This window comes from Oncorhynchus mykiss, chromosome 19, assembly GCF_013265735.2.
Source record: "Oncorhynchus mykiss isolate Arlee chromosome 19, USDA_OmykA_1.1, whole genome shotgun sequence".
Lineage (NCBI taxonomy): Eukaryota > Metazoa > Chordata > Actinopteri > Salmoniformes > Salmonidae > Oncorhynchus > Oncorhynchus mykiss.
The window spans coordinates 9,392,561-9,415,200 of NC_048583.1; the positions used below are offsets into that span (position 1 = coordinate 9,392,561).

The window sequence follows — 22,640 nt, forward strand, 5'->3', positions numbered from 1 at the left end:
ATGGAATGGTTAAAAAATAAACATATCCAGGTGTTAGAATGGCCAAGTCAAAGTCCAGACCTGAATCCAATCGAGAATCTGTGGAAAGAACTGAAAACTGCTGTTCACAAATGCTCTCCATCCAACCTCACTGAGCTCGAGCTGTTTTGCAAGGAGGAATGGGGAAAAATGTCAGTCTCTCGATGTGCAAAACTGATAGAGACATACCCGAAGCGACTTACAGCTGTAATCGCAGCAAAAGGTGGCGCTACAAAGTATTAACTTAAGGGGGCTGAATAATTTTGCACGCCCAATTTTTCAGTTTTTGATTTGTTAAAAAAGTTTGAAATATCCAATAAATGTCGTTCCACTTCATGATTGTGTCCCACTTGTTGTTGATTCTTCACAAAAAAATACAGTTTTATATCTTTATGTTTGAAGCCTGAAATGTGGCAAAAGGTCGCAAAGTTCAAGGGGGCCGAATACTTTCGCAAGGCACTGTACATGAGTCCTATGAGCACAATAAGTCCTATAAGCACCATGAGTCCTATGAGCACAATAATTCCTATAAGCACCATGAGTCCTATGAGCACTGAGTCCTATGAGCACAATAAGTCCTATAAGCACCATGACTCATATGAGCACTATGAGCTCTATGATCCCTATGAGCCCTATGACCTCTATGCGCACTATTAGCACTATGAGTCCTATGAGTCCTGAGAGCCATATGTTTCATATGAGTCCTATGAGCACTATGAGCACTATGAGCATTATGAGCACTGAGTTCTATGAGTCCTATGAGCACTATGAGCACTATGAGTTCTATGAGTGCTATGAGCACTATGAGTCCTATGAGCACTATGAGTCCTATGAGCACTATGAGCCCTATGAGTTCTATGAGTCCTATGAGCACTATGAGTCCTATGAGCACTATGAGCCCTATGAGTTCTATGAGTCCTATGATCACTATGAGCCCTATGAGTTCTATGAGTCCTATGAGCACTATGAGCCCTATGAGTCCTATGAGCCCTATGAGTTCTATGAGTCCTATGATCACTATGAGCCCTATGAGTTCTATGAGTCCTATGATCACTATGAGCCCTATGAGTTCTATGAGTCCTATGAGCACTATGAGCCCTATGAGTCCTATGAGCACTATGAGCCCTATGAGTTCTATGAGTCCTATGAGCACTATGAGCCCTATGAGTCCTATGAGCCCTATGAGTCCTATGAGTCCTATGAGCACTATGAGCCCTATGAGTCCTATGAGCCCTATGAGTTCTATGAGTCCTATAATCACTATGAGCCCTATGAGTTCTATGAGTCCTATGATCACTATGAGCCCTATGAGTTCTATGAGTCCTATGAGCACTATGAGCCCTATGAGTTCTATGAGTCCTATGATCACTATGAGCCCTATGAGTTCTATGAGTCCTATGATCACTATGAGCCCTATGAGTTCTATGAGTCCTATGAGCACTATGAGCCCTATGAGTCCTATGAGCCCTATGAGTTCTATGAGTCCTATAATCACTATGAGCCCTATGAGTTCTATGAGTCCTATGATCACTATGAGCCCTATGAGTTCTATGAGTCCTATGAGCACTATGAGCCCTATGAGTCCTATGAGCCCTATGAGTCCTGGTCAACTGTAGTGCACTATTTAAGGAATAGGGTGCCGTTTGGGGGACATTCTGTGAAGTGATGTATCTCATAACAAATGGTTAACTTTTCATTCCAATGAAGGCCTTTTTTTCTCTGTCAGCTGTTGTCTGTTTTTTCTTAGTTCAATAAGAGAAGCAGCATTTAGCAAATCATAGGAGAAAAGTGATATTTTTCATATATTTTATTTTCATGTTTGATGAGTGAATGTGCATTGTGAGGGAGGGACGAGAGAGAGAGGGATACCAGAGAGTTGTGTAGAGGGAGGGACACCAGAGAGTTGTATAGAGGGAGGGATACCAGAGAGTTGTATAGAGGGAGGGATACCAGAGAGTTGTATAGAGGGAGGGATACCAGAGAGTTGTATAGAGGGAGGGATACCAGAGATCAGTGGAGGCTGCTGAGGGAAGGACGGCTCATAATAATGTCTGGAACGGAGTCAATAGAATAATATCAAACATGGTTTCCATGCCATTAGTATGAGCCGTCTTCCCCTCAGAAGCCCCCTATGTTTTAGATGCCTCAGTGTATGTGCACGCGTGCGCGCGTGTGTGTGTGTGCTAAAGTATCCTTTTCTGGCGTTCCACTGTTTCATCACAATTACACGCAGGGGTGAATCCTAACTTCCACTTAAGTCAAACATTCACTTAGTAATGCATTGATGTCATATGGAGACTACATGAAAATTGGACCTGAAGTTAGGATTCAACCTTTAGTGATGTATAAGAGAGAACCAAAAGATTCTCCTTTTCTGGCCTTCCACTGTTCTGACACAATTACCCTGTCAGGTTACTTCTTCATCCAATTGTCATTTGCTTTCACTTTCATTTCCATGGCAATACGGTCACTCTCATTTCCTGTCAATGGTCAGGTGGAAGGTAACATAGAAGTAGAGCCATTCATTCCAGTTTTACATAAAGTACAGTAGCAGGATGCTACAGATGTCCAGAAAGGACAAGAGTCTTTAAAGGACAGAGAGAGAGACGGAGGAAATATAGAGAAAAGGAGAGGGACCTGACAGGAAAAATAATATCACAATCTTAGAAGAACATGAGAAAGGAAAACGTGAATGACAGAGAGTTGTAAAGAGGGAGGGACACCAGAGAGTTGTATAGAGGGAGGGATACCAGAGAGTTGTATAGAGGGAGGGATACCAGAGAGTTGTATAGAGGGAGGGACACCAGAGAGTTGTAAAGAGGGAGGGACACCAGAGAGTTGTATAGAGGGAGGGATACCAGAGAGTTGTATAGAGGGAGGGATACCAGAGAGTTGTATAGAGGGAGGGATACCAGAGAGTTGTAAAGAGGGAGGGATACCAGAGAGCTGTAAAGAGGGAGGGATACCAGAGAGTTGTATAGAGGGAGGGATACCAGAGAGTTGTAAAGAGGGAGGGATACCAGAGAGTTGTATAGAGGGAGGGATACCAGAGAGTTGTATAGAGGGAGGGATACCAGAGAGTTGTATAGAGGGAGGGACACCAGAGCGTTGTATAGAGGGAGGGACACCAGAGAGTTGTATAGAGGGAGGGACACCAGAGAGTTGTATAGAGGGAGGGACACCAGAGAGTTGTATAGAGGGAGGGAGTGGAAGAGAGAGGGATACCAGAGAGTTGTATAGAGGGAGGGAGTGGAAGAGAGAGGGATGACAGAGAGTTGTATAGAGGGAGGGAGTGGAAGAGAGAGGGATGACAGAGAGTTGTATAGAGGGAGGGAGTGGAAGAGAGAGGGATACCAGAGAGTTGTATAGAGGGAGGGAGTGGAAGAGAGAGGGATGACAGAGAGTTGTATAGAGGGAGGGAGTGGAAGAGAGAGGGATGACAGAGGGGATAATGAACGTATGAATGAAGGTTAGTCAAAGCTTCTGTATACTACAAACAATCTGTATGCTTTGGGAAGGAGGTGTCTGCTGTTTACTCAGAGGTGGTGATGACAGACACTTCATGTTGTTTGGGAAGGAGGTGTCTGCTGTTTACTCAGAGGTGGTGATGACCGACACTTCATGTGTGAATACTCAACAATCACACAAAATACACTGAGGAACAATACAATTACTAAACACAGAGAGAAAGATTGAGTGGGGAGAGAGAGTGGTAGAGATAGAGAGAGAGAGAGTGGTAGAGGGAGAGAGAGAGAGAGACATAGGGAGGAGTCAAAGATGAGTTTAATGTCATTCCCACTGATTGAAGGAGAGAAAGTGATAGAAAAACAGGTTGAGTGAAACTATCCCTTGTTTATTTAAACCACCTCCTGATAGTTCCACCTACAATGACATTAACACAGGTAACACATACAACACAAACACCATCCAAAGCCATTAATCCTAAATTAATCCACCTTTATTGTTTGATTGAGAGGTATTTAATACAAAGAACACATTTTGTCTGAAGAGGGAGATTACTCTTTCCCCAGTTGAGTAAATTTCACCAGAGATGACAGTTTCTCCACCTTGTTTTGATTTACATAGTTTTTTTTCTCATAGTTTTATTTCTCATCGTTTATTTCTCTGTTTCTCACAAAGGTTATGATAGAGCAATCCTTGCATGAGTCAGAGCATTCGAAGCATACTTCCACAGAAACAGCACAGTGCAGTACAAGATACAAACAAACAGACTAACAGCCATGTAAAGACCTTGACGTGGAGCTAGATGGAACAGCACAGTGCAGTACAAGATACAAACAAACAGACTAACAGCCATGTAAAGACCTTGACGTGGAGCTAGATGGAACAGTACAGTACAAGATACAAACAAACAGACTAACAGCCATGTAAAGACCTTGACGTGGAGCTAGATGGAACAGTACAGTACAAGATACAAACAAACAGACTAACAGCCATGTAAAGACCTTGACGTGGAGATGGAACAGCACAGTACTGGTACAAGTTACAACAGGCCTTTACTGTAAAATATATCCCAAGGAGAATAACCTGTATAAATGAAGGTTCAATTAAATAATACACATACAGGCTACCAGTAGGAACACAGAGGAGAATCAAGACTGTAGCCGGACAACACAACATCAGGAACAGAGTGGAGAATCAAGACTGTAGCCTGACAAAAACAACATCAGGAACAGAGTGGAGAATCATGGCTGTAGCCTGACAACACAACATCATCAGGAACAGAGTGGAGAATCATGGCTGTAGCCTGACAACACAACATCAGGAACAGAGTGGAGAATCAAGACTGTAGCCTGACAACACAACATCAGGAACAGAGTGGAGGATCATGGCTGTAGCCTGACAACACAATATCGGGAACAGAGTGGAGAATCATGGCTGTAGCCTGACAACACAACATCAGGAACAGAGTGGAGAATCATGGCTGTAGCCTGACAACACAACATCAGGAACAGAGTGGAGAATCATGGCTGTAGCCTGACAACACAACATCAGGAACAGAGTGGAGGATCATGGCTGTAGCCTGACAACACAACATCAGGAACAAAGAGGAGAATCATGGCTGTATCCTGACAACACAACATCAGGAACAGAGAGGAGAATCATGGCTGTAGCCTGACAACACAACATCAGGAACAGAGTGGAGAATCATGGATGTAGCCTGACAACACAGCATCCGGAACACAGTGGAGAATCATGGCTGTATCCTGACAACACAACATCAGGAACAGAGTGGAGAATCAAGACTGTAGCCTGACAACACAACATCAGGAACAGAGTGGAGGATCATGGCTGTAGCCTGACAACACAACATCGGGAACAGAGTGGAGAATCATGGCTGTAGCCTGACATCACAACATCAGGAACAGAGTGGAGAATCAAGACTGTAGCCTGACAACACAACATCAGGAACAGAGTGGAGGATCATGGCTGTAGCCTGACAACACAACATCGGGAACAGAGTGGAGAATCATGGCTGTAGCCTGACAACACAGCATCAGGAACAGAGTGGAGAATCATGGCTGTAGCCTGACAACACAACATCAGGAACAGAGTGGAGAATCAAGACTGTAGCCTGACAAGATCATACAGTATATTTTTGTATACTGTAGTACCACATGAAAGTTAAACATGTCTTCCAATAAGGTGATTTACAGTATCGTTATATTGGTAGGTGATAACTGTCTCCAAAATACACTCTTTTCTCATGTTCTCCTTCAACAGAGAAGCCTGTTAAATACTGAACAAAAATATAAATGCAACATGTAAAGTGTTGGTCCCATGTTTCATGAGCTGAAATAAAAAATCCCAGATATGTTCCAAATGCACAAAAAGCTCATTTCTCTCAGATTTTGTGCACAGATTTGTTTACATCCCTGTTAGTGAGCATTTCTCCTTTGCCAAAATAATCCAATAAGCCTGACATGTGTGGCATATCAAGAAGCTGATTAAACAGCATGATCATTACACAGGTAATGCGCTGGGGACAAAAAAGGCCACTCTAAAATGTGCAGTTTTGTCACACAACTCAATGCCACAGATGTCTCAAGTTTTGAGGGAACGTGCATTTGGCATGCTGAATGCAGGAATGTCCACCAAAGTTGTTGCCTCACAAATTAATGGTAATTTCCCTACCCATAAGCCGCCCCCAACGTAACATTAGAGAATTTGGCAGTACGTCCAACCGGCCTCTCAACCGCAGACCACGTTTAACCACCACGCCAGCCCAGGACCTCCACATCCGGCTTCTTCACCTACCGGGATCGTCTGAGAACAGCCACCCAGACAGCTGATGAAACTGTGGGTTTGCAGAAGCAAAGAATTTCTGCATAAACTGTCAGAAACTGCTTCAGGCAAACACATCTGCGTGCTTGTCATCCTCATCAGGGTCTTGACCTGACATTGTAATCAACTTCAGTGGGCAAATGTTCACCTTCGATGGCAACTGGCACGCAAATGTGCTCTTCACATTTGCGTGATCGAGCGGTTTGCTGATATCAACGTTGTGAACAGAGTGCCCCGTGGTGGAGGTGGGGTTATAGTATGGGCAGGCATAAGCTATGGACAATGAACACAATTGCATTTTACCAAAAGCAATTTGAATGCACAGAGATACCGTGGTGAGATCCTCAGGCCCATTGTTCTGCCTTTCATCCGCAGCCATCACCTCATGTATCAGCATGATAATGCACATCCCCATGTCGCAAGGGTCTGTACACATTTCCACAAAGCTGAAAATGTCGCATTTCTTCCATGGCTTGCATACTCACCAGACATGTCACCGATTGAGCATGTTTGGGATGCTATGGATTGACGTGTACGACAGCTTGTTCCAGTTCCAGACATTATCCACCACCTTCACAAGTCATTGAAGAGGAGTGGGACAACATTCCCACAGCCATTGAAGGGGAGTGGGACAACATTCCCACAGCCATTGAAGAGGAGTGGGACAACATTCCCACAGCCATTGAAGAGGAGTGGGACAACATTCCCACAGCCATTGAAGAGGAGTGGGACAACATTCCCACAGCCATTGAAGAGGAGTGGGACAACATTCCCAAGGCCATTGAAGAGGAGTGGGACAACATTCCCATGGCCATTGAAGAGGAGTGGGACAACATTCCCACAGCCATTGAAGAGGAGTGGGACAACATTCCCACAGCCATTGAAGAGGAGTGGGACAACATTCCCACAGCCATTGAAGCGGAGTGGGACAACATTCCCACAGCCATTGAAGAGGAGTGGGACAACATCCCCACAGCCATTGAAGAGGATTGGGACAACATTTCCACAGTCATTGAAGAGGAGTGGGACAAGATTCCCAAGGACATTGAAGCGGAGTGGGACAACATTCCCACAGCCATTGAAGAGGAGTGGGACAACATTCCCACAGCCATTGAAGCGGAGTGGGACAACATTCCCACAGCCATTGAAGAGGAGTGGGACAACATTCCCACAGCCATTGAAGAGGAGTGGGACAACATTCCCACAGCCATTGAAGAGGAGTGGGACAACATTCCCACAGCCATTGAAGAGGAGTGGGACAACATTCCCACAGCCATTGAAGAGGAGTGGGACAACATTCCCACAGCCATTGAAGAGGAGTGGGACAACATTCCCACAGCCATTGAAGAGGGGTGGGACAACATTCCCACAGCCATTGAAGAGGAGTGGGACAACATTCCCACAGCCATTGAAGAGGAGTGGGACAACATTCCCAAGGCAATTGAAGTGGAGTGGGACAACATTCGCACAGCCAATGAAGAGGAGTGGGACAACATTCCCATAGCCATTGAAGAGGAGTGGGACAACATTCCCACAGCCATTGAAGAGGATTGGGACAACATTCCCACAGCCATTGAAGCGGAGTGGGACAACATTCCCACAGCCATTGAAGAGGAGTGGGACAACATTCCCACAGCCATTGAAGAGGAGTGGGACAACATTCCCAAGGACATTGAAGCGGAGTGGGACAACATTCCCACAGCCATTGAAGAGGAGTGGGACAACATTCCCACAGCCATTGAAGAGGAGTGGGACAACATTCCCACAGCCATTGAAGAGGAGTGGGACAGCATTCCCACAGCCATTGAAGAGGAGTGGGACAACATTCCCACAGCCATTGAAGAGGAGTGGGACAACATTCCCACAGCCATTGAAGAGGAGTGGGACAACATTCCCAAGGCAATTGAAGAGGAGTGGGACAACATTCGCACAGCCATTGAAGAGGAGTGGGACAACATTCCCATAGCCATTGAAGAGGAGTGGGACAACATTCCCACAGCCATTGAAGCGGAGTGGGACAACATTCCCACAGCCATTGAAGCGGAGTGGGACAACATTCCCACAGCCATTGAAGAGGAGTGGGACAACATTCCCACAGCCATTGAAGAGGATTGGGACAACATTCCCACAGCCATTGAAGAGGAGTGGGACAACATTCCCACAGCCATTGAAGCAGAGTGGGACAACATTCCCACAGCCATTGAAGAGGAGTGGGACAACATTCCCACAGCCATTGAAGCGGAGTGGGACAACATTCCCACAGCCATTGAAGAGGATTGGGACAACATTTCCACAGCCATTGAAGAGGATTGGGACAACATTCCCACAGCCATTGAAGAGGAGTGGGACAACATTCCCAAGGACATTGAAGCGGAGTGGGACAACATTCCCACAGCCATTGAAGAGGAGTGGGACAACATTCCCACAGCCATTGAAGAGGAGTGGGACAACATTCCCACAGCCATTGAAGCGGAGTAGGACAACATTCCCACAGCCATTGAAGCGGAGTTGGACAACATTCCCACAGCCATTGAAGCGGAGTGGGACAACATTCCCACAGCCATTGAAGCGGAGTGGGACAACATTCCCACAGCCATTGAAGAGGAGTGGGACAACATTCCCACAGCCATTGAAGAGGAGTGGGACAACATTCCCAAAGCCATTGAAGAGGAGTGGGACAACATTCCCACAGCCATTGAAGAGGAGTGGGACAACATTCCCACAGCCATTGAAGAGGAGTGGGACAACATTCCCACAGCCATTGAAGAGGAGTGGGACAACATTCCCACAGTCATTGAAGAGGGGTGGGACAACATTCCCACAGCCATTGAAGAGGAGTGGGACAACATTCCCACAGCCATTGAAGAGGAGTGGGACAACATTCCCAAGGCAATTGAAGAGGAGTGGGACAACATTCGCACAGCCATTGAAGAGGAGTTGGACAACATTCCCATAGCCATTGAAGAGGAGTGGGACAACATTCCCACAGCCATTGAAGAGGATTGGGACAACATTCCCACAGCCATTGAAGCTGAGTGGGACAACATTCCCACAGCCAATGAAGAGGAGTGGGACAACATTCCCAAGGCCATTGAAGAGGAGTGGGACAACATTCCCACGGCCATTGAAGAGGAGTGGGACAACATTCCCACAGCCATTGAAGAGGAGTGGGACAACATTCCCACAGCCATTGAAGAGGAGTGGGACAACATTCCCACAGCCATTGAAGAGGAGTGGGACAACATTCCCACAGCCATTGAAGCGGAGTGGGACAACATTCCCACAGCCATTGAAGAGGAGTGGGACAACATCCCCACAGCCATTGAAGAGGATTGGGACAACATTCCCACAGCCATTGAAGAGGAGTGGGACAACATTCCCAAGGACATTGAAGCGGAGTGGGACAACATTCCCACAGCCATTGAAGAGGAGTGGGACAACATTCCCACAGCCATTGAAGCGGAGTGGGACAACATTCCCACAGCCATTGAAGACGAGTGGGACAACATTCCCACAGCCATTGAAGAGGAGTGGGACAACATTCCCACAGCCATTGAAGAGTATTGGGACAACATTCCCACAGCCATTGAAGAGGAGTGGGACAACATTCCCACAGCCATTGAAGAGGAGTGGGACAACATTCCCACAGCCATTGAAGAGGGGTGGGACAACATTCCCACAGCCATTGAAGAGGAGTGGGACAACATTCCCACAGCCATTGAATAGGAGTGGGACAACATTCCCAAGGCAATTGAAGAGGAGTGGGACAATATTCGCACAGCCATTGAAGAGGAGTGGGACAACATTCCCATAGCCATTGAAGAGGAGTGGGACAACATTCCCACAGCCATTGAAGAGGATTGGGACAACATTCTCACAGCCATTGAAGCGGAGTGGGACAACATTCCCACAGCCATTGAAGCGGAGTGGGACAACATTCCCACAGCCATTGAAGAGGAGTGGGACAACATTCCCACAGCCATTGAAGAGGATTGGGACAACATTCCCACAGCCATTGAAGAGGAGTGGGACAACATTCCCACAGCCATTAAGGCAGAGTGGGACAACATTCCCACAGCCATTGAAGAAGAGTGGGACAACATTCCCACAGCCATTGAAGCGGAGTGGGACAACATTCCCACAGCCATTGAAGCGGAGTGGGACAACATTCCCACAGCCATTGAAGAGGATTTTGACAACATTCCCACAGCCATTGAAGAGGATTGGGACAACATTCCCACAGCCATTGAAGAGGAGTGGGACAACATTCCCACAGCCATTGAAGAGGAGTGGGACAACATTCCCACAGCCATTGAAGAGGAGTGGGACAACATTCCCACAGCCATTGAAGAGGAGTGGGACAACATTCCCACAGCAATTGAAGAGGAGTGGGACAACATTCCCAAGGCCATTGAAGAGGAGTGGGACAACATTCGCACAGCCATTGAAGAGGAGTGGGACAACATTCCCATAGCCATTGGAGAGGAGTGGGACAACATTCCCACAGCCATTGAAGAAGATTGGGACAACATTCCCACAGCCATTGAAGCGGAGTGGGACAACATTCCCACAGCCATTGAAGCGGAGTTGGACAACATTCCCACAGCCATTGAAGAGGAGTGGGACAACATTCCCACAGCCATTGAAGAGGATTGGGACAACATTCCCACAGCCATTGAAGAGGAGTGGGACAACATTCCCACAGCCATTGAAGCGGAGTGGGACAACATTCCCACAGCCATTGAAGAGGAGTGGGACAACATTCCCACAGCCATTGAAGAGGATTGGGACAACATTCCCACAGCCATTGAAGAGGAGTGGGACAACATTCCCACAGCCATTGAAGCAGAGTGGGACAACATTCCCACAGCCATTGAAGAAGAGTGGGACAACATTCCCACAGCCATTGAAGCGGAGTGGGACAACATTCCCACAGCCATTGAAGAGGATTGGGACAACATTCCCACAGCCATTGAAGAGGATTGGGACAACATTCCCACAGCCATTGAAGAGGAGTGGGACAACATTCCCACAGCCATTGAAGAGGAGTGGGACAACATTCCCACAGCCATTGAAGAGGAGTGGGACAACATTCCCACAGCCATTGAAGAGGAGTGGGACAACATTCCCACAGCCATTGAAGAGGAGTGGGACAACATTCCCACAGCCATTGAAGCGGAGTGGGACAACATTCGCACAGCCATTGAAGAGGAGTGGGACAACATTCCCATAGCCATTGAAGAGGAGTGGGACAACATTCCCACAGCCATTGAAGAGGATTGGGACAACATTCCCACAGCCATTGAAGCGGCGTGGGACAACATTCCCACAGCCATTGAAGCGGAGTTGGACAACATTCCCACTGCCATTGAAGAGGAGTGGGACAACATTCCCACAGCCATTGAAGAGGATTGGGACAACATTCCCACAGCCATTGAAGAGGAGTGGGACAACATTCCCACAGCCATTGAAGCGGAGTGGGACAACATTCCCACAGCCATTGAAGAGGAGTGGGACAACATTCCCACAGCCATTGAAGCGGAGTGGGAAAACATTCCCACAGCCATTGAAGAGGATTGGGACAACATTCCCACAGCCATTGAAGAGGAGTGGGACAACATTCCCAAGGCCATTGAAGAGGAGTGGGACAACATTCCCACAGCCATTGAAGAGGAGTGGGACAACATTCCCACAGCCATTGAAGAGGAGTGGGACAACATTCCCACAGCCATTGAAGAGGAGTGGGACAACATTCCCACAGGCCACAATCAACTCTATGTGAAGGAGATATTGAATGTTATTCTGATCCACGCCCCTACGTTTTGTTTAAAGTATCTATCACCAAAAGATGCATACTGTATCTGTATTCCCAGTCATCCATATATTAGTGCCTATTGAATTTATTTAAATTGACTGATTTCCTTATATAAACTGTAACTCAGTAAAATGTTGTGTTAATTTTTCATCAACTATCCTAAGTGATTTATAGTACAGCGGGTGCATACATCTTTAGTATAGGGTCTGTGAATCAGCGGGAATCGAACCCACCACCCTTACATTACTAGGGACACATTATCAGCCAAGAGAAACAGGACCTCAGTTCTTAACTGTCAATGTGTTTCACCTTGGCTAGATTTTGTAGCACTAGCAATACTGTATGATGTGGTATAATTAATCAATAAGGTCCAAGGGGGTGTGCTATATGGCCAATATACACCGGCTAAGGGCAGTTCTTACACATGACTCAACATGGAGTGCCTGCATACAGCCCTTGGTGGTGGTATATTGGCCATATATCACAAACCCCTGAGGCGCCTTATTGCCATTATAAACTGGTTACCAGCATAACTAGAGCAGTAAATATACACGTTTTGTCATACCCGTGGTATACAGTCTGATATACCACAGCTGTCAGCATATCAGTATTCAGGGCTGGAACCCCCTAGTTTATAACACAACCTCAGTTACTGTAACTTTAGTGGTCAGAAGTACAACAATGGCACCATTTCATCCAAACACATCAGAATGTTTGCTGAACGTTGCTGGAATGCAGACATCCAACATTCTGTTCTTGAGAAAACATTGACACCCACTTTAAAATATGTAGAAACCTGTGATTGTTTGTGTGTGCGTGTGCATGTGTGTGTGTGTGTGTGTGTGTGTGTGTGCCAATGTCTCCTCCTTCTCTAGCCTTCCACTGTTTGGATACAGTCACCCACTGGGGCAACTCTTAACATCCACTGTGTGTGCTGGTGTCCATGTGTGTTATTGTACTTCTACCTGAATGACACGCTAAGCTTGGACTAAAACCACACAGGTCCAATACAAACACTAATAACATGTCCCTGTATTGAGGCAGTAACAGGGTGATGGTGGACTAATAAAATGTCCCTGTATTGAGGCAGTAACGGGGTGATGGTGGACTAATAAAATGTCCCTGTATTGAGGCAGTAACAGGGTGATGGGGACTAAGAAAATGTCCCTGTATTGAGGCAGTAACAGGGTGATGGGGACTAATAAAATGTCCCTGTATTGAGGCAGTAACAGGGTGATGGGGACTAATAAAATGTCCCTGTATTGAGGCAGTAACAGGGTGATGGTGGACTAATAAAATGTCCCTGTATTGAGGCAGTAACAGGGTGATGGTGGACTAAGAAAATGTCCCTGTATTGAGGCAGTAACAGGGTGATGGTGGACTAAGAAAATGTCCCTGTATTGAGGCAGTAACGGGGTAATGGGGGACTAAGAAAATGTCCCTGTATTGAGGCAGTAACAGGGTGATGGGGACTAATAAAATGTCCCTGTATTGAGGCAGTAACGGGGTAATGGGGGACTAAGAAAATGTCCCTGTATTGAGGCAGTAACAGGGTGATGGGGACTAATAAAATGTCCCTGTATTGAGGCAGTAACAGGGTGATGGTGGACTAATAAAATGTCCCTGTATTGAGGCAGTAACAGGGTGATGGGGACTAATACAATGTCCCATTAGTGTTTAACAATGGCAACATTCTCCTGAACAAACACTGTTATTCATGTGACTTTTTTGTGTCTTATGGAGACAAAAGAGTGTGTCCAGTGTGTGTGTGTGTGTGTGTGTGTGTGTGTGTGTGTATGCCTGCGTGCAATGGGACCTGTATTAAACTGTGTCAACAATATAACTGTTGGATTAGGTTCTAACTATACAGTGGCTGGACTCCACCATCAACTACACAGTCAGTGGCTGGACTCCACCATCAACTACAGAGTCAGTGACTGGACTCCACCATCAACTACACAGTCAGTGGCTGGACTCCACCATCAACTACACAGTCAGTGGCTGGACTCCACCATCAACTACACATTCAGTGACTGGACTCCACCATCAACTACACAGTCAGTGACTGGACTCCACCATCAACTACACAGTCAGTGGCTGGACTCCACCATCAACTACACAGTCAGTGTCTGGACTCCACCATCAACTACACAGTCAGTGGCTGGACTCCACCATCAACTACACAGTCAGTGTCTGGACTCCACCATAAACTACACAGTCAGTGGCTGGACTCCACCATCAACTACACAGTCAGTGGCTGGACTCCACCATCAACTACACATTCAGTGACTGGACTATACCATCAACTACACAGTCAGTGACTGGACTCCACCATCAACTACACAGTCAGTGGCTGGACTCCACCATCAACTACACAGTCAGTGGCTGGACTCCACCATCAACTACACAGTCAGTGGCTGGACTCCACCATCAACTACACAGTCAGTGTCTGGACTCCACCATAAACTACACAGTCAGTGACTGGACTCCACCATCAACTACAGAGTCAGTGACTGGACTCCACCATCAACTACACAGTCAGTGGCTGGACTCCACCATCAACTACACAGTCAGTGACTGGACTCCACCATCAACTACACAGTCAGTGACTGGACTCCACCATCAACTACACAGTCAGTGACTGGACTCCACCATAAACTACACAGTCAGTGTCTGGACTCCACCATCAACTACACAGTCAGTGACTGGACTCCACCATCAACTACACAGTCAGTGACTGGACTCCACCATCAACTACACAGTCAGTGTCTGGACTCCACCATCAACTACACAGTCAGTGGCTGGACTCCACCATAAACTACACAGTCAGTGACTGGACTCCACCATCAACTACACAGTCAGTGACTGGACTCCACCATCAACTACACAGTCAGTGACTGGACTCCACCATCAACTACACAGTCAGTGACTGGACTCCACCATCAACTACACAGTCAGTGACTGGACTCCACCATCAACTACACAGTCAGTGACTGGACTCCACCATCAACTACACAGTCAGTGTCTGGACTCCACCATCAACTACACAGTCAGTGGCTGGACTCCACCATAAACTACACAGTCAGTGACTGGACTCCACCATCAACTACACAGTCAGTGACTGGACTCCACCATCAACTACACAGTCAGTGACTGGACTCCACCATCAACTACACAGTCAGTGTCTGGACTCTACCATAAACTACACAGTCAGTGGCTGGACTTCACCATAAACTACACAGTCAGAGGCCCAACCACTAAGGCCACATCCCAATATTCTCAATCTGCTTCCGTCCTCTTCCTGTCCCATTTCCTTATCTCCTATCACAGATCAGAAAGACCTCACCATATGAATGCAATAAGATGGAACTCTATCAACCTACAAGGCCTCTCACATCTCAGTCATAACAATCTTAACCAGCAGTATTAGAATATTGGAATACTGTCTAAATCATACCCTGGACACTGGCAGGAGAGACCACTGAATCCAAACACACACTAATGTACCCAAAGGCCTTCAGTCTTGACACGGTGCAATCTGCACATCAACCAGCAGAGGGCAATATTTAACTCAACCAGCTAAAGGAATGATAGGCAGACAACCCTTTGACTAGGCCCTGGGTAGGCACCACAACTAGGCACCACACTGTATGTGTTTGATTATGTACAGGGGATACCTAGTCAGTTGCACAGCTGAATGTGTGTGTGTGTGTGTGTGTGTGTGTGTGTGTGTGTGTGTGTGTGTGTGTGTACTAAGCTAAGGGGTTCGTGGTTTGAGGGGTACGTGCCTGTGAACATAACCACAAGAGCTCTGTTATAACAAGACCCCCTGAAAGTTGAACATTTGAATGCTGATTCTGTATCTTTAAAGACAGTTCATCTCCATTACAAGTTGACGTTGGACCAGCATATTTTGACATCTTGGCAAGACACAAGATCCTAACTTTTGCTGTATTTTTTCCTGCCTTGGAATTTGGGTGTGATCTCCAAGATGGTAAAATACTATAATATTTAGAGAGAGAGAGAGAGAGAGAGAGAGCTATTTCTATACTAGATATGTATTTGTTTTAATTTACATATATTTAAACATATAGAAAATGGTCCTCTGTTATTACACATTTTGCCTGTATTTTTCTACCATAATGTCTGAAGGTTCATCTCAGCTTGGTCTCAATTCCCCCAAATCCTTAGACATGTTCCCTAACCCCGTTGATGACAAGTACCAACTGAAAAAATGTACAAGAAGGTGCAGGAGGAATATCTTCCAAATGAAAACAGCAATGTAAGGATCTTCAAACAAGCCTGGATAGGGGCAGAAGGATGTGCAATAGATGTGAAGGAATGATTCCAAAAGGACAAGTCCAAGTACAAACAAAGACCTGTCACACCACATATCGAAGAGCGAACATGGAGTTTGTCGATGAAGTGAAAAAGGTCATCAGATTTGGCTTCTTTGCCTCCAGCTCTTTCCTAAAGGTCTTGACATATTTTGGGGAGGAGTCCTGCTTTGAGATAAAGACATGTTTTGGTGCTGACCTGAAGTCCTTCCCCAGTCTGGGGAATTATGAAAAGGAGGTGTTAATTCCACCAAATGAAGTGTTCAAAGTTACTGCTGTGCAGTAAGAGAGAAAATGATGAAAACCTGTGGTACAATGTTGTGTATAAACTAAAGAGTATCAAGCCCACCTTAGAGTAACCTGCATTTCAACATTTTTAAGAAGCCAATTATTAATTAAGAAAATAAATCTTGATCTTGAGTCATTGTCCCTAAATAGAATTGAAATCAAACAGTCCGGCTACTTATCCTTCTTATAGTAAATGAAGCCAAACAACGTGTCCTCAGTGTCTAAAGCTTTTATTGTAATAGGATAATTGGTTTATTGGTGGATGTTACATACAAACCTCATCCTGACTACCAGAAATAGTTATTATTAAGATGTGTGTATTAACCTGTGTATCAGACTCCATAGGAGATTTTAAAGCACTTATGTACCTTCTGCATCTTGTGGCAAAATGAATAAAGAAAATCATTGAGCTTGACTACAGTATGTCTTGTCCTTTTAGTTATCACTTTCACTGTACTACATTTAGACTGTCTGAAGATACAACATTACATGGGCCACTGATTAAGATGTAATATAACATGACACGAGTTGAAATGTCCAATAAAGTGAATCTGGAAACTACCAACTGGTGGGGGGAATATTTACTGTCTTTTCTTCCTTTGTGCAGCAACATCAAACAATGGGTTACAACAATTACAACAAATGACTAAATATTACAACATACTCTCCATCCTCCTGGACATTTAGTCTACAATAAGAGGGAAATCAGAAAGGACCATAAAGACTGGGTAGAGGTAGGTAGGTAGGTAGGTAGGTAGGTAGGTAGGTAGGTAGGTAAAGAAAGAAAGAGACAGAGAGACAGACAGAGAGACAGAGAGAGTGAGAAAATGAAAGAGAGAGCGAGAGAAAGTCACCCACTTTCAGTTGATTCTCATAGCAGGCGGTGCCCCGTCTCTGCCATCCTTGATTGGCTCTGAAGTTTATACTTGGGGCCTCACGGTTTGCCTAATTGCGGTTTTCCTTATTCCCTGATAGTTGATTCATTGATTTGTGGTATATTGGCTATTAGTATTCCAGGCCTGAATCAGTCCCTGATTAGAGGGGAAGGATGATGATGATGTTGAAGGGTCTTCGTGTACTGTTATGCATTCACACACACACGCATGCACACGCACACACCTTTTCTCAGTACCAGCAGTGGTGTTGCTGTTGTTAGTCATGTTCACACATAGACCAGTATGAGAAGTGTGAACAAACTATTCTCAGAAACCGTGTGGTGTTTCCTGCCTGTGTGTGCGTGCGTGTGCGTGAGTGTGTTAGAATGTGACCTCTACTGATCTGTGCAACCTCACATCCCTCTACAGATATGTCTGCTGCATTAGGTGACATCTATACAGTTGCTGGACTCCAGCATAAACAACATATTCATCAGCTATGTTAAGGCCAGGTCCCAATAGTCTCAATCTGCTCCCTTCCTTCTCTTGTCTCCTTTCCTTGTCTGCGTTCCTTTGTAAACACCACATCACATGAATGTAATATGATGGAACTCTATCAACCTACCAGGTCTCTCACATCTCAGTCATAACAAAGGAATAGAACTCTATCAACCTACCAGGCCTCTCACATCTCAGTCATAACAAAGGAATAGAACTCTATCAACCTACCAGGCCTCTCACATCTCAGTCATAACAAAGGAATAGAACCCTGTCAACCTACCAGGTCTCTCACATCTCAGTCATAACAAAGGAATAGAACTCTATCAACCTACCAGGTCTCTCACATCTCAGTCATAACAAAGGAATAGAACCCTGTCAACCTACCAGGCCTCTCACATCTCAGTCATAACAAAGGAATAGAACTCTATCAACCTACCAGGCCTCTCACATCTCAGTCATAACAAAGGAATATAACTCTATCAACCTACCAGGTCTCTCACATCTCAGTCATAACAAAGGAATAGAACTCTATCAACCTACCAGACCTCTCACATCTCAGTCATAACAAAGGAATATAACTCTATCAACCTACCAGGTCTCTCACATCTCAGTCATAACAAAGGAATAGAACCCTGTCAACCTACCAGGCCTCTCACATCTCAGTCATAACAAAGAAAAGGTTTCAACCATAACCAGCATTATTAGAATATTGGGATACTGTCTCAATCATACCCTGGACACTGGCATCAAACACACACTAATGTACCCAGAGGCCTTCAGGGCAGTGTTTCCCAAACTCGGTTGTCGGGACCCCAAGGAGTGCACTTTTTTGTTATTGCAAGAGCACTACACAGCTGTTTCAAATGATCAAACCTTGATGATTAGTTGAATCAACTGTATAGAGCTAGGGTAAAAACCCCAAACGTGCACCCTTTGGGGTCCCATGGAGCGAGTTTGGTAAACCCTGCTTTAGTGTCTTGACACGGTGCTTTCCTCACAGCAGCCAGAAGAGGGCAGTATTTAATTCAACCAGCTAAAGGAATGATTGACAGACAAGCTTAGTCTAGGCCAGGGGTAAGCAACACTATTTCTTCAGTGCAGCTGGTACTGCAGGATTTTGTCCCAACCTGGCACCACACTGTACAGTATATGTGTGAGTATGTGAAGGGAAAGGTAATACCTAGTCAGTTGCACAACTGAATGCATTCAACCGAAATGTGTATTCCACATTTAAACCAACTCTTCTGAATCAGAGATGTGCAGGGGGCTACCTTAATCGACGTTATCGGCACCCGGGGAGCTATGTGTGAACATGACTAACACCAGCAACACCACTGCTGATACTGAGAAAAAGTGTGTGTGTACTGTGGTAATGGGGTTGTGGTTTGAGGGGTACTTGTGCCTGTAGGTGTCTGTTCTCAGCAAGAGAGGAGGGACTGTGAAAATAAGCACCCCTGGTATAACAAGACCCCCTGAAAGTTGAACATTTGAATGCTGATTCTGTATCTTAAAAGACAATTCATCTCCATTACAAGTTGACATTGGACCAATACATTTTGACATCATGGCAAGACTCAAGATCCTAACCTTTACTGTGATGTTATTCGTCCCGGCTTGGACTTTGGGTGTGGACTCCAAGATGGTAAGACACTACACTATTTAGACTGTACTTGAGAAAGAAAGAAAATAAATCAACAACGAGAGAGAGAGACGGAATTTAAATTAATTTAATAAATTCTATTTTTTCCCCCCATATTGTCTGAAAGGTTCATCTTCGTCAGCCTGGTCTCAATTTCTCTGTACCCTTAGACATGGTCCCTAACTCTGTTGACGACAAGTACAAACACTGCACTGAAAAAATGTACAAGAAGGTGCAGGAGGAATATCTTCCAAATGAAAACTCCACTGAGGGGATCTTCAAACAAGCCTGGATGAAGGCAGAAGGATGTGCAACTATTGAGAAAGTGAAGAAACGATTCCAAAAGGACAAGTCCAAGTACAATCCTAAAGAACTTACACATGATCATATCAAGGCTATCTGTGCTTACTCAGCAGAGGTACCTGAGATATACCCAGTGTTCAACCAAGCAGTCCGGACCAGTAGAACAGAGTACACCACCTCCTTCCCCTTCCACTCCCTTCATTTCCTTCTGACTGACGCCATTCGCCTCCTGAAACTGAACCAAAAGTCCTGTCACACCACGTATCGAAGAACCAACATGGAGTTTGTTAGTAAAGTTAACAAAGTAATCAGATTTGGCTTCTTTGCCTCCAGCTCTCTCGACAAGGGAATTAGTACAAGATTTGGAGATAAGTCTTGCTTTGAGATAAAGACATGTTTTGGCGCTGACCTGAAGTCCTTCCCCAAACTGGGGAATCATGAAAAGGAGGTGTTGATTCCACCGTATGAAGTGTTCAGAGTTACTGCCGTGCTGAAGAAAGAGAATTATAAAAACCTTTGGTGCAATGTTGTGTACACACTAAAGAGTATCCCCAAGCCCCGGAGTAACCTGAATTGCAAACTGTTTAGGTAAAAAATGATTAACTGAGAAAATCTCTTGATCTTGAGTCATTGACTTAAATTATATCCAGGGACAAACATTCAGGCTGCTTATCCTCTTAAAGCCAAACAATGTGTTTTTACTGTCTAAAGATTTTAATGTAGTAAGTTAATTGGTTCATTGGTGAATGTTAAATACAAACCTCATCCTGACTACCAGAAATAGTGATTATTAAGTTGTGTGTATTAACCTGTGTATCAGACTCCATAGGAGATTTTAAAGCACTTATATACCTTCTGCATCTTGTGGCAAAATTAATAAAGAAAATCATTGAGCTTTACTGCAGTATGTCTTGTCCTTTTAGTTATCACTTTCACTGTACTACATTTAGACTGTCTGAAGATACAACATTACATGGGCCACTGATTAAGATGTTATATAACATGACACAAGTTGAAATGTCCAATAAAGGGATACTGGAAACTACCGACTGGTGGGGGGGATATTTACTGTACTGTCTTGCTTTACACCCCCCCCAGACATTTTGTCTCCAATAAGATAGAAATCAGAAAGGACAATAAAAACTGGGTAGAGACCAACAGAGAAAGAAGTCTACAAGCGGTACCTGGTTTATTCTGTAATACACATACCTCAATGGACATATCTTCACAACGTGCCCCGCCCTGATTGGCCCACAGGCATGTCACACATCACCAGAATAATTCTCATAGCAGGTGGTGCCCCGCCTCTGCTGTCCTTGATTGGCTCCGAATTGTATACTTGGGGCCTCAAGATTTGCCTTATTGCTGTTTTGCTTATTCCCTGATAGTTGATTCATTGATTGGTTGATATATCGACTGATCGATCAATCAATTGATTGATTAGTGGTATTTTGGTTATTGGTCCTTGAATAGAGGGGAAAGATTATGACGTTTAATGGTCTCTCAGTACTAATACGCAAGCACACACACAAACACGAACACACACACCTTTTCTCAGTATCAGCAGTGGTGTTGCTGTTAGTCATGTTCACACATAGCTCAGTATGAAAGAAGTATGAACAAACAATTCTCAGAAGCTGTATGGTGTGTCCTGCCTGTGTGGGGGTATATGTGTGTGTGTGTGTCTGTTTTTGTGTGATGGGTTCTCTATATAAGTGTAATTTCTCAGAAGCACTGAGGAGAGGCTGTGACTGCCTTGCAGACAGATGCAGCATCTTAAAGACGCCTGATGTTCATGCAAATGTATGTTCTATTCCATATGTGTCTCTGAGACAGGGTTTACATTGCTACCCACAGTGCAAACCTGTAAAAAAGAGCACACAAACTGCAAGAGAAGAAGAGGAAAGTTTATTTGTATCCTTTTACACCAGAGGTGGACAACCCTCCTCCTGGAGAACTACGGTTTTGTATCCTTTTACATCAGAGGTGGAACAACCCTCCTCCTGGAGAACTACGGTTTTGTATCCTTTTACATCAGAGCTGGACAACCCTCCTCCTGGAGAACTACGGTTTTGTATCCTTTTACATGAGAGGTGGAACAACCCTCCTCCTGGAGAACTACGGTTTTGTATCCTTTTACATCATAGGTGGAACAACCCTCCTCCTGGAGAACTACGGTTTTGTATCCTTTTACAGCAGAGGTGGAAAAACCCTCCTCCTGGAGAACTACTGTTTATATCCTTTTACACCAGAGGTGGACAACCCTCCTCCTGGAGAGCTACTGTTTTGTATCCTTTTACAGCAGAGGTGGACAACCCTCCTCTTGGAGAGCTACTGTTTTATATCCTTTTACACCAGAGGTGGACAACCCTCCTCCTGGAGAGCTACTGCTTTGTATCCTTTTACACCAGAGGTGGACAACCCTCCTCCTGGAGAGCTACTGCTTTGTATCCTTTTACACCAGAGGTGGACAACCCTCCTCCTGGAGAACTACTGTTTATATCCTTTTACACCAGAGGTGGACAACCCTCCTCCTGGAGAACTACTGTTTATATCCT

The 22,640-nt window shown here is 45.1% G+C and overlaps 1 protein-coding gene and 1 pseudogene across 1 annotated transcript; both read left to right on the top strand.

Annotated features, from left to right (window-relative positions):
* Positions 1 to 679: 679 nt before the first annotated feature.
* Positions 680 to 16,875, top strand: LOC110516167 (annotated as a pseudogene).
* A 2,771-nt stretch (positions 16,876 to 19,646) lies between these two features.
* LOC118941451 (erythroblast NAD(P)(+)--arginine ADP-ribosyltransferase-like) lies at positions 19,647 to 20,674 on the top strand. Its single transcript, XM_036954184.1, has 2 exons — positions 19,647 to 19,782; positions 19,907 to 20,674. Exons 1-2 carry the CDS (start codon positions 19,705 to 19,707, stop codon positions 20,672 to 20,674), a joined length of 846 nt encoding a protein of 281 aa, XP_036810079.1. The 5' UTR covers positions 19,647 to 19,704.
* Positions 20,675 to 22,640: the final 1,966 nt, after the last annotated feature.

Bases quoted from the DNA above. Each gene is read 5' to 3' on its own strand.
- LOC118941451 (XM_036954184.1), top strand. From the start codon at position 19,705: ATGGCAAGACTCAAGATCCTAACCTTTACTGTGATGTTATTCGTCCCG. The intron at 19,783-19,906 runs GTAAGACACTAC...ATTGTCTGAAAG, and splicing joins TGGGTGTGGACTCCAAGATG to GTTCATCTTCGTCAGCCTGG.